General features: G+C 38.3%; 1 protein-coding gene across 3 annotated transcripts; it reads left to right on the top strand.

The window, feature by feature from the left end:
* The first annotated feature begins 701 nt into the window (after positions 1–701).
* On the top strand, positions 702–7,960 carry CLK1 (CDC like kinase 1). Of its 3 annotated transcripts, XM_005202667.5 has the most exons (13): positions 702–796; positions 1,729–1,892; positions 2,141–2,369; positions 3,362–3,452; positions 3,850–3,916; positions 5,004–5,120; positions 5,210–5,376; positions 5,877–5,971; positions 6,055–6,184; positions 6,723–6,805; positions 7,206–7,285; positions 7,390–7,480; positions 7,592–7,960. In XM_005202667.5, the coding sequence occupies exons 2-13, from the start codon at positions 1,729–1,731 to the stop codon at positions 7,733–7,735; spliced, it is 1,458 nt and encodes a 485-aa protein (XP_005202724.1). In that variant the 5' UTR covers positions 702–796; the 3' UTR covers positions 7,736–7,960.
* The last annotated feature ends 5,154 nt before the right edge of the window (positions 7,961–13,114 follow it).

Below are 13,114 nucleotides of genomic sequence, written 5' to 3'. Positions count from 1 at the left end.
AGTTACTTTGTTCTCTCAAATTGCAGCTTGATTTCTGTTATTCAGAAGTTGTTTTCAGATAATTCGGTCTTCTTCTAATAACCTTCCATTTTCCCCTTTCAGCTTACTTCAACTTTTCACCTTAGAAACTTCACTTAACGCGGAAATGTTGCTTACCTGTGGACTCCCACTTCCTGTCTCCAGGCTCTTGCTCTCACATTTGGATTTTTAAAACCTCGGTAAAAATCTTTACAATCTAACCTCAGTGAGCGTGGGTCTCAGTCACGTAAGATTTAACTAGTTTTAAAAATGTCTCAGAACAAAAGCCCAAATCCAGACAATTCCTAATTTCGGGCTACTTGATGCAAATGGTGTAATCTTTCAGTTTAAGCGGTTGCAATCAGGACACACGCTACTTTGTACCCGCTTCCCCCACTTTTCTTCATTTCTAGTGTTCACGAACACAATTTTTAGTGAGGATGAACAAGTCTTTTCTACTCAACACAATGTTTTCTCAGAGAACAGAGAGCGGGCCAAAATGGCCGCTGACAAAGCCTTTCCTCGGTCCACCTATTGTCTCTAAGCTCCCTACCCAGCGCCTGCGCATAAGGCTCACCAGCTCAGCCCTACACGCGTGCACGCCCCGCCCCGCCCGGAGGCGGAGACGCGCTTGCCTAGTCATCTTGTTTTCCAAACGTCCAGACGCTGCGGTTGTTAGCTCCATACTGCCGTGGGAGCTTGTCGCAGCGAGCTGGTTTTTTTCCGTGGTTGTGTTGCAAGCATTGCCTCCTTAGGCTTGGACTCTTTGGCCAACACGGTAAGACGCAGGGAGAAGCGGGCTAGATGTCGGGACCCCCTTTTGTGTCTTGAGAACGCCCGTGAAGCTCTCCCACAGGCTTGTTGGCCGCCCGCAGTCTCTGGCGCGGTGATCTTTTCTTCTCCGCCGCCCGCTCCCCTCCCCTAGCTGCAGAAAGATGGTTCGCTCGTCTTCCAAGCTTTGTCCAGGCCGTCGCTGCGATTTTCTGTGTGATCCGCAACGAAGAGTTCGCTGGGCGGGCAGAGGTTCTCGAACGTTTGAGACAACGTTCAGAGGAAGAGGGGAGGGCCGAGCTCGGGCGTCCGCGGCCGCCATGTTGTCTGCGACGGCTGGCCTCGGACGGGCTCTAAGATGGCGGTGGGGTGGGGTGGGGGAAGTTGGCAATGACTTGGGTCCTGGAATGTGCCTCAGTCACGCTCTTCTGAGGATCTGTGTTCTTAAAGAAAAGAACACATTGACCCGATGTAAGGCGACTCGAGGGAAAATGGCGAGTGTCTGCCCTCAGTGGTGAAAGCAAAAGTTAGGTTTAGGAACTCAAGGAGACAGGAATAATATGGAGTAGTTGAAGGAGCCTGTGAGAAGTCGGGTGATCGGGCCTTTTAGGCGTGGTGTTCCTGCCGCCCCTTCTCGGAACAGTTGGAGCGTCTTGATTTCGACGCTTGTTTTTGTATGGAATCGAGCCCAGGTGTTAGTACGGGTATGATCGGTAGTTGATGAAAAGTCGTTTTGTATAACGTCTTTTTCAAGTTGTTAGGAATTTGTAGTTTCGGCAGGAAAGGATTTCCCTCATAGTTGAGTAATAATGACTTTTGAGCTTTGATTTAAAAGAACAATTGAAACGTCACAACTCGGATGAATTTTAGAGGACGAGTTTTATTAAAATGTTGACATGTGGGATACACCTTAACCGGGAAAACTTGTTTTTTATGTAGATGAGACACTCAAAAAGAAGTTACTGTCCTGATTGGGATGAAAAAGATTGGGATTATGGAAAATGGAAGAGCAGCAGCGGCAGTCATAAAAGAAAGAAGAGATCGCATAGCAGTGCACGGGAGAACAAGCGCTGCAGATACAATTACTCTAAAACATCTGATAGGTAAGGAGGGTTCTTAGGAAAATACTTTCATTACAATATTAACATGTCAGTTTGATTTCAGTAAAACTGGTGGGGAGTACATTTTCATTATTAAAACTAGAATTGACTTAAAATAACTGATGGATTGCCATTTTCAGCTATGGTTGTAAAATTGGAAGTCTTTTTTGGTGGGAAAAAAATTTTGATGAGTACTATTTTAAGAGATTTACTGAAAATTTGAGGATATTTGATGCTAATTCTTTTTCTAGCTATTACCTGGAAAGCAGATCCTTAAATGAGAAAGATTATCATAGTCGACGCTACATTGATGAATACAGAAATGACTACAGTCAAGGATGTGAACCTGGACATCGACATAAAGATTATGAAAGCAGATATCAGAACCATAGTAGCAAGTCCTCTGGTAGAAGTGGAAGAAGTAGTTATAAAAGCAAACACAGAATTCACGACAGCACTTCATATCATTGTTCACATGGGGTATGAGCTCTTTTAAATTTTTTGGAAATTTTATTTCCCATGTGGAACAGGAAAACTTGAAATTGTGTTTGATCATTTGAGAAAGTTCTATTTAAGATGAAGTCATCTCAGTTTTAACTTACAGGATTCTTTGTGCATTGGATAGGAAATTCCTGAAATACAGTACATGTTTAATTGTATGGTAACATTTTATTAATCATTGGCAACTAATTGTCATTCTTGTGAAATAGTGTAGATAATGTCTATTAGCTTATAGCAGGGATTACAAGATATTCTGAAAATATTTTTATGGTACTTTAAGAAATTTGATTTGCTTTGATAAATGAAAGTCTTATCTACAAGTATGGTTTTTATATTTGTATGATTGAGGATTATGCATTGCCTTTGTTCTGGCTAATCCTTTTATCACTAAAAAACAGATTTGAACATTATGGGTTGGTTATGTGTTAATTTGGAGCTCAAGCTCAGATGACATTTTAAATACTGTAGTGTTCTTGTATGCCAATTTTTTTTTCTCCCCAACATTAGAATTTTTATTTACTGTTTCGATATTTGTTTTCTTAGATTAGCTAGGAAATTATAATTTGGCCACAGTCTACTTTTGACAAGTAAATAATTACATTCTACAATTTTGCAACATTAAATTAGGACACTAGAAACTTAAGTTTTATGTTTCAGTGAATGCTACAACTAAGCATTTTTTTTTTTTTTTTAAGAAAAACAATTGTATTATGTTTTGTTACCTTGCCACTTTGAGTATCTTATCTGAAAATCTGTTCCTTGCCATGTTTTTCTCCTGTTAACATAAACTATGTGCCCTGTGAATTTCTGGGGACTGAATTTGAAATTGCTCCTGCCAACCGTTTGTGGCCTGGCGTGTATCTGAATGCCTGAATATCTCCCCGCTGAATGAATTTCGTATTCTGCCCTGAATTCACTCGGGTATATTGATTGGCTGGATGATCTTGGTGCCGCGCACTTGACGTTTCCAGAAGAGTCACCGAAGGAAAAGAACCAGGAGTGTAGAGGATGATGAGGAGGGTCACCTGATCTGTCAGAGTGGAGACGTACTAAGTGCAAGATGTATAGAATATTTTTCAACACTTATTAACTTTTCAGATAACATAATCTATTTATAGATTAAGATTTCAGGGATTTGGAAATCTTTTTTCTTTCTCTGTTTTTGTTTGTTTTGTTTTTTCCATTTCTTTTGGTGGGGGGGGTTGTGTTTTTGTTTTCTTTAGAAATTTAATGTTATACAGAACTTCCAAAACAGTAAATCAAAGTTAATGAAAGTAGCTTAAGAATGAAATTAGATCTAAAAATAGTTATATATGTTTTTTGGCAGTGTTGACCAATGAACTATCTAGTGATAAGGAAATTTGTAGCATCAACTAGAATAATCTGCATATGATAGCCTTTATTATAAGTAAACTCTTTTCATTTCTTGGTATAACTGAGTTTTATTTCTCTCTTTTAGATGAAATTGTTGATACTTTAGGTGAAGGAGCTTTTGGAAAAGTTGTGGAGTGCATTGATCATAAAGCGTAAGTTTCTTGATCTGGAATTGGACTTGGGAAGGTGAACAGTACAGAAAATACATTTAGTTTTAGGATATGATCTGACCATGAATCATTTGTTGTCATTATACCCTTTTAGCTTAGGGTTTTTTAATCTTAGATACAGGAAATGCTCAGTAAAGTTGCTAGCCCTTTGTGTTTAAGCAGTAGCTGTTTATAGTGCATGTAAGCTGCTTCTACAAGCTGAGAATAGATTTTTATTGTGTCAGAGGTATTTTTTTGTTGTCCCACTGGGCACAGTTCTGTGTTTTTTTCTAGATTAGTTTTTAGCCTTGGTTTCATGTTAGGAGTCTGGAGACTTCTTACCCCAGATATTGAACCAGTCTTCAGGAATCTGTGTTTTTAGAAAGTAACATATCTGATACTGATAACAAAAGCTAGGGCTAAAAACACTTTCTAGGTTAATGTCATGAGTTTATCCATGCCCTTCAAACAATTGATTGAAATACGGTAGAAATTTTCTTTTGTCTCTTGTTTGAGTTTCTTTCTCCTTAGGGGTGACAAAGCTTTTCTAAATGAATTATTAGGGGAGGCTTCCTGCTATTGGTTGGTAAGGTTCTAAGAACTAGCACTCTTTTATTTTACTGCCACTATTTCCCAACTTCTTTGGCAACCTGGTCCAAATGAAGATTAGGCAGTGACTGGTACTATAGGAAGAAAACTACTCCATGTATATTTGTTTTATGTCTTAATTGGAATGTCACAGTATTGTTAAATTAGAACTGTTGGTACATAGTTAAAAGACCCCCCCCAAAAAAAAAAGGTCACATGAGTTAGATGGGCTGATGAAAAAAAATTTGTCAGGCAACTTGTATCAACCCTATCGTATTTCCAGAGGTCATTTTGGTTGCTTACACTGAGTTGAAGTTGGACATATAATTAGACATAACTGTATGTCTGTAATTACATGTAATTAGACAACTGAATGCCAGACCATAAATTGGAAAAACAAAATACTGCTTCAGAATAGAAGTGGGACAGTTTGAAGAGTGGTAAAAAATGGAATTGGACATATCTTTATTTTTTTTTAATGTGGACTTAATTTTCTTAACAGGGGAGGTAGACATGTAGCAGTAAAAATAGTTAAAAATGTGGATAGATATTGTGAAGCAGCTCGCTCAGAAATACAAGTTCTGGAACACTTAAATACAACAGACCCTAGCAGTACATTGTAAGTATCAAAATAGAACTTAGGAAATGGCCTCAGGTGGATTGGAATTGTGAGAGGCTGAACTCAGTTGTTTTTTCCTATGTTTATAGCCGCTGTGTCCAGATGTTGGAGTGGTTTGAGCATCATGGTCATGTCTGCATTGTGTTTGAACTATTGGGACTTAGTACTTATGACTTTATTAAGGAAAATGGTTTTCTGCCCTTTCGACTGGATCATATCAGGAGGATGGCATACCAGATATGCAAGTCTGTGAACTGTAAGCGCTTAACATTCCAGAGTGAGACTGATTTTAATGACCAATTTGGATATTTGAAAAAAATCTAATGAACACTACTTGGTAGACTGCCTTAAGAGTAGGTAGGAGAAAGATACAGTTGCTAATAAGCTGTTGGTCAGTTTACTGCATACCATTCAGTAAATAAGTATATTGTCCAGCATATAATAACATGTTATCCTGTATAACACTGATTAGCCTTTCTGATTGCTAAAAATGATAATCTAGAACCACTGGGTTAAAAATAAAGGAATGACAAATCTCACCATCTTGACAACAGTATACTACTTCACTTTTTAAACAGTTGGTTTTCAGTGAACTAACTTTAGAAAGGTATAGTAGGTTTTAGTCCCTGATGGTTTTCTAACAGGCAATTGAATGTTGACCACTTCTTTGGACATACGAAAATCAGAGAATTTTTGTTGCAGAGCTTTGGAGTTTGATTTTTGGTTTTTATAATACAGGAACTTTTCTGTTTTCAGTTTTGCACAGTAATAAGTTGACTCACACAGACTTAAAACCTGAAAACATCTTATTTGTACAGTCTGACTACACAGAGGCATATAATCCCAAAATGGTAAGTCTTTGATATTCATACTTCGAAATTAATATTTTATGCCTCCTTAACATGCCTTCTTAACCATCATTTATGATTTTCAGAAACGTGATGAACGTACTTTAATAAATCCAGATATTAAAGTTGTAGACTTCGGAAGTGCAACATATGATGATGAACATCACAGTACATTGGTATCTACAAGACATTATAGGGCACCTGAAGTTATATTAGGTAAGAATTTCTTAACTATGCTTTGAGACCTGTTTTGAAGCCAACTTTAAAATTTACTGTTCTGGGTGTTCGTGGGACTCTTTCCATTTTAGGGTTAATATAATAAAACACATTAAGGATTTTAAATTTACTCCAAATAGTCAACTCTTTTAAGACTTTGAGAGATTTGTTAATTCTAATAGATTTCAGTTTTCACATTTATAATACATGATGGGATTTTTAAACATAATAATTTAGTGCCTGTTATATTCCATACAGTTTATGTTAGTGTTTGCATGGTATAGCTTGCTCCCATTTTACTAGCTAATAAATGGAGACTTTGACTAAAATTTTCTTCCCCAAGTCTGTTCCAAAAAAGTAAGCCTGATTTAGGGCTTGAAACCAGATGTCTCCAGAGCCGGGATTCTTAACATACTATGCTATTGTGTTATGTTTAAGCTTAGATTAAGTGATTGCTTTAGGATCTTTCCAGCTCAAATATCAAAGACAGTAAGAAATATTGAGAATTTTTTCATCAACAGTTTGCTTTTCTTTGCAGCTTTAGGATGGTCCCAGCCATGTGATGTCTGGAGTATAGGATGTATTCTTATTGAATATTACCTTGGATTTACAGTATTTCCAGTAAGTGACAATGATCTGTTTCAATAGCTTTGCCAAAGTAAATTGTCTGTTTATATGAATGGACACTTTAACACAAAGTATACGTGCATTTTAGGTAACACTTTTTCCTTTTTATGTGTAATTCTGACACTATTTCTTCCATAATTTGTTTTATTTAAAACTTTTCTAAGAATATTACAGATAATTATCTTTAAGAAATATATGGTGAATTTACTCTGTAGGCTTTTTTTTTTTTTTTTTCCGGTAAGTTATAACTTGCTATAAGTATATCTGATTTAGAGATCACATTCTTCGGTGACCTGTAATTATCCATTGACTAAAAATTGAGCAGCTCTGTTAAATAAGAGCAAAACACAATGTGCAAGTAGAGGTAGTTAATAACTTTTCTTTATTATTTTAGACGCATGATAGTAAGGAACATTTGGCAATGATGGAAAGGATTCTTGGGCCTTTACCAAAACATATGATACAGAAAACCAGGTATGTTTAAGAAAAGATGCCATCAGTCAGTCACCTTTGCTAGATGTTTTTTAAGTTTTCATTGTCAACATTATAAACATGAATGGATATCAATTTATTCTTAGGAAACGTAAATATTTCCATCATGATCGATTAGACTGGGATGAACATAGTTCTGCTGGCAGATACGTTTCAAGGCGTTGTAAACCTCTGAAGGTAAGCCTGGGTCTTTGCTTAAATGATCAAAACCTTGAGTTTCTTTCATGGTGGGTAAATAAAATAAATGGTAGTAGAAAAGGCTATTGACTGTATTTCTTCTCCTTTCAGGAATTTATGCTTTCCCAAGATGCTGAACATGAGCTTCTCTTTGACCTTATTCAGAAAATGTTGGAGTATGAACCAGCTAAAAGGATCACTCTTAAAGAAGCCTTAAAGCATCCTTTCTTTTACCCCCTTAAAAAAGCTACATAAATCTGTAATTGTACAGCTCCCTTGAGACCATATGGACTGTATCAGTCCCATTTTTAAATGTTAAGTTATTTTGTACAGCTTTTGTAAATTTCTTGCAATTTTGTATTGCTATGTTTATTTTGTTTGGATCATTTAAGTAAATAGTAAAGTAATGAATGTCCTTTTCAGTAATTAACTGTATAAAATGATTATTTAGAATAAATTTTCTTATATTTATGAAATTTATATGAAGCTGTAGAGTTCATTTTTAGCATCATATTCTGTTACTATAAGAATGGGTGTATATATCTTTCTGGAGTTTTCATTAAGTCTAGAAATGTTTGGCTTTGTTTGCATTTTAGGGATTGCCAGCATTGGAACTTACACCTTCCTTCTCTGAACCAAATGTAATGAAACCAAGTTATAGAATACCAAGAACTAGTGATTAGCCAAACAAAGAGTATACCACTTGCTTCACCCATAGGTAGCCTCTCCCCTGCTCTCCCATTATCCACGTCCCTCATGTGTTAAGCATTATAGGATATAAAGTGTTTTCATTGCTCTAAAAATCTGCTCTATTCCTCCTTAACCTTGCCCAACCACTATTTTTACTCGTTTATCTCCCAACCACTGCTATTTTTACTGTTTTGTTTAGAATGTGGAATCATTGGAATAGTTGGAATCACATACATAGTCTTTTCAAATGGGCTTTTGTAAAAAATATTTATGATAAAGACAACTATGAACCAGGCAAAGACACAGACTAAATACAAATATTTCAGAAGGAACTGGGGTAAAAATTACATAGTAATGCTGCTAAGTCTTTTTCAAGAGTTTTCAAGTTCACTTCTTTTGAGTTTGTAGCAGTGTACCTACACTGGGTGGTACCATGTAAATAGTAAAAGCTGCCATTCTCTGGTGGTTTTAGGGTACTTAACTCATTTTTCCTTTTCAGAAATCTCAGGTCCTTAAGTAGGCTAAAATCTACTCTGCTAGTGCTCTGTAAATGGAAGGAACAACGTAGCGTGGATGACAGCATATCTATTTACATGTTTACTGAAACTTTTAAGCCTGCTGTTGAGACCTGATTGCTCAGAAAAGATTCCTTTCAAAATAGTATTGTTAATTGACAATGCTTCCCAGGTGGTGCTAGTGGTAAAGAATCCACCTGCCAATGCAGTAGAAGTTTGATCCCTTGGTTGGGAAGATCCCCTGGAGGAGGGCGTGGCAACCCACTCCAGTATTCTTGCCTAGAGAATTCCATCGACAGAGGAGCCTGGTAGTCTATAGGGTCACAAAGAGTCAAGACAACATGAATCGATTTAGCACAATAGCAGAATTGACAACACAGCTAGGAGCGCTGAGGGGAAGATGGACAATGAAATTTAATGTTTTCATGCCTGCTAACAGCATCCGTTTTGCAGCCCATGTATCGAGTAATTTCAACTTAGTTCTTTTTATTATTTAAGAAGTAATAGGCTACAGCTGTCATAGTGATTCCTCTAATAGATCCTGGACAGTCAATTGGAAAAAAAACCTGTAAAAGGATTCACAATTCTGAATACTGTTAAGAACATTTGTGACTCATGGGAAGAGGTAAAAAAATCAAGAGTTAGACATTCCAATTCTGGAAGACTTTGAGGGACTCAAGACTTCAGTGGAGGAAATAACTGCAGATGTGGTGAAAATAGGGAATCAACTGGAGCCTGAAGAAGTGATTGAGTCGCTGCAGCCTCACATACAACTTGAATGGATGAGGAGGTGTTCCTTTTCAGTGAGCAGAGACTGATTTCTTGAGATGGAACGTAACTCTTGGTGGAGATGCTATTAATATAATAACAGGATATTAATATTACATAAATTTAGTTGTTGGAGTAGTAGAGTTTAAGAGGATTAATTCCAATTTTGAAAGAAGTTCTGGTAACACTGGGTAAAATACTATCTTAACTGCACTGGTTGATACAGAGAAATCCTTCATGAAAGGAAGGGTGAATTGATGTAGTAAACTTTCTTTTCTTGGTTTAAGAAATTGGCACAGCCACCTCAGTTCAGTTCAGTCACTCAGTCGTGTCCGACTCTGCGACCCCATGAATCGCAGCACACCAGGCCTCCCTGTCCATCACCATCTCCCGGAGTTCACTCAAACTCATGTCCGTCGAGTCAGTGATGCCATCCAGCCATCTCATCCTCTGTCATCCCCTTTTCCTCCTGCCAGCAATCCCTCCCAGCATCAGAGTCTTTTCCAATGAGTCAACTCTGAGGTGGCCAAAGTACTGGAGTTTCAGCTTTGGCATCATTCCTTCCAAAGAACACCCAGGGCTGATCTTTAGAATGGACTGGTTGGATCTCCTTGCACTCCAAAGGACTCTCAAGAGTCTTCTCCAACACCACAGTTCAAAGCATTAATTCTTCAGCGCTCAGCTTTCTTCACAGTCCAACTCTTGCATCCATACATGACCACTGGAAAAACCATAGCCTTGATTAGACGGACCTCTGTTGGCAAAATAATGTCTCTGCTTTTTAATGAGCTGTCTAGATTGGTCATAACTTTCCTTCCAAGGAGTAAGCGTCTTTTAACTTCATGGCTGCAGTCACCATCTGCAGTGATTTTGGAGCCCCCAAAAATAAAAGTCAGCCACTGTTTCCCCATCTATTTTCCATGAAGTGATGGGCCCAGGTGCCATAATCTTAAGTTTTCTGATTGTTGAGCTTTAAGCCAACTTTTTCACTCTCCTCTTTTACTTTCATCAAGAGGCTCTTTAGTTCTTCACTTTCTGCCATAAGGGTAGTGTCATCTGCATATCTGAGATTATTGATATTTCTCCCGGCAATCTTGATTCCAGCTTGTGCTTCATCCAGCCCAGCGTTTCTCATGATGTACTCTGCATACAAGTTAAATAAGCAAGGTGACAATATACAGCCTTATTTTTAGCAATAAAGTTATAAAATTAAGATACGTATGTTGCTTTGTAGGCATAATAATAATGAACACTTTAATAGACTATGGTGTAAACATAGTTTGTATGTGCACTGTTGGGAAACCAAAAGATTAGTGTGTGTTGCTTTATTATGGTACTCTCTTTATTGCAGTTGTCTAGACCCAAACCAGCAATATCTCCTAGGTATCCACATAGAGCAAAGACAGATCATCTTAATCCAATCCGATACTGAGCTGATTTGAAACTAGGCTTCAGTCTTTCTCAGGGCAAATCTATGTCCAGTCTACTGTGTTCTTGTTTCAATATCTTTTTTAAAAGTTGTTATTTAAAAAAATATTATTTACTTATTTTTGGCTGTTTTGGGACTTTGTTGCTGCACATGGGCTTTCTCTAGTTATGGCGAGTGAGGGTTACTCTAGTTGTGGTGCTCGGGCTTCTCATTGCGGTGGCTTCTCTTGTAGAGCACAGACTCCAGGGTGTGTGTGCTTCAGTAGTTGGCAGCTCCTGGGCTCTAAAGCAGAGGCTCAATAGTTGTGGCATAAGGACTTAGTTGCTCTGCAGCCTGTGGGAACTTCCCAGATCAGGGATCAAACCCCTATCTTCTATGTTGACAAGCAGATTTTTTAAATTTTATTTTTTATTGAAGGATAGTTGCTTTACAGAATTTTGTTTTTTGTCACGTCAACGTGAATCAGCCATAGGTATACGTATATCCCCTCCCTTTTGAACCTCCCTCCCATCTCCCTCCCCATCCCACCCCTCTAGTTTGATACAGAGCACCTGTTTGAGTTTCCTGAGCCATACAGCAAATACCTGTTGGCTATCTATTTTACATATGTAAGTTTCCATGTTACTCTTTCCATACATCTCACCTTCTTCTCCCCTCTCCCCATATCCATAAGTCTATTCTCTATGTCTGTTTTTCCACTGTTGCCTGTAAATAAATTCTTCAGTATCATTTTTCTAGATTCCGTATATATGTGTTAGAATACAATATTTATCTTTCTCTTTCTGACCTACTTCATTCTGTATAATAGGTTCTAGGTTCATTCCCCCCCTCCCCGCCCCCCGCCACCGCCCCATTAAAACTGATTCAAATATGTTCCTTTTTATGGCTGAGTAATATTCTATTCTATGCAGATGACACCACCCTTATGGCAGAAAGTGAAGAGGAACTAAAAAGCCTCTTGATGAAAGTGAAAGTGGAGAGTGAAAAAGTTGGCTTAAAGCTCAACATTCAGAAAACGAAGATCATGGCATCCGGTCCCATCACTTCATGGGAAATAGATGGGGAAACAGTGTCAGACTTTATTTTTGGGGGCTCCAAAATCACTGCAGATGGTGACTGCAGCCATGAAATTAAAAGAGGCTTACTCCTTGGAAGGAAAGTTATGACCAACCTAGATAGCATATTCAAAAGCAGACATTACTTTGCCAACAAAGGTCCGTCTAATCAAGGCTATGGTTTTTCCAGTGGTCATATATGGATGTGAGAGATGGACTGTGAAGAACGCTGAGCGCCGAAGAATTGATGCTTTTGAACTGTGGTGTTGGAGAAGACTCCTGAGAGTCCCTTGGACTGCAAAGAGATCAAACCCGTCCATTCTGAAGGAGATCAGCCCTGGGATTTCTTTGGAAGGAATGATGCTAAAGCTGAAACTCCAGTACTTTGGCCACCTCATGCGAAGAGTTGACTCATTGGAAAAGACTTTGATGCTGGGAAGGATTGCTGGCAGGAGGAGAAGGGGACGACAGAGGATGAGATGGCTGGATGGCATCACTGACTCAATGGACATGAGTCTGAGTAAACTCCGGGAGTTGGTGATGGACAGGGAGGCCTGGCGTGCTGCGATTCATGGGGTCGCAAAGAGTCGGACTCGACTGAGCGACTGAACTGAACTGAACTGAATATTCTATTGTGTATATATACTACAACTTCTTAATCCATTCATCTGTCGATGAACATCTAGGTTGCGTTCATGTTCTAGCTATTGTAAATAGTGCTGCAGTGAACATTGGGATACATGTTTGTGTCTTTTTCAGTTTTGGTTTTTTCGGGGTATATGCCTAGAAGTGGGATTGCTGGGTCATATGGTGGTTTTTATTCCTAGTTTTTAAAGGAATCTCCACGCCGTCTTCCATAGTGGCTGTATCAATTTACATTCCCACCAACAGTGCAAGAGAGTTCCCTTTTTTCCACACCCTCTCTAGCAGTTATGGTTTGTAGACTTTTTGATGATGGCCAGTCTGACTGGTGTGAGGTGATACCTCATTGTAGTTTTGGTTTGCATTTCTCTAATAATGAGTGATGTTGAGCATCTGTTTATGTGTTTGTTAGCCATCTGTATGTTTTTGCAGAAATGTCTGTTTAGGTCTTTTTCCCACTTTCTGATTGGGTTGTTTGTTTTTCTGGTATTGAGTTGTATGAGCTGCTTGTATATTTTGGAAATTAATCCTTTGT

The sequence above is a fragment of the Bos taurus genome, chromosome 2, assembly GCF_002263795.3.
Source record: "Bos taurus isolate L1 Dominette 01449 registration number 42190680 breed Hereford chromosome 2, ARS-UCD2.0, whole genome shotgun sequence".
NCBI classification, from domain to species: Eukaryota; Metazoa; Chordata; class Mammalia; order Artiodactyla; family Bovidae; genus Bos; species Bos taurus.
This window is presented reverse-complemented; position numbering and strand designations above follow the sequence as displayed.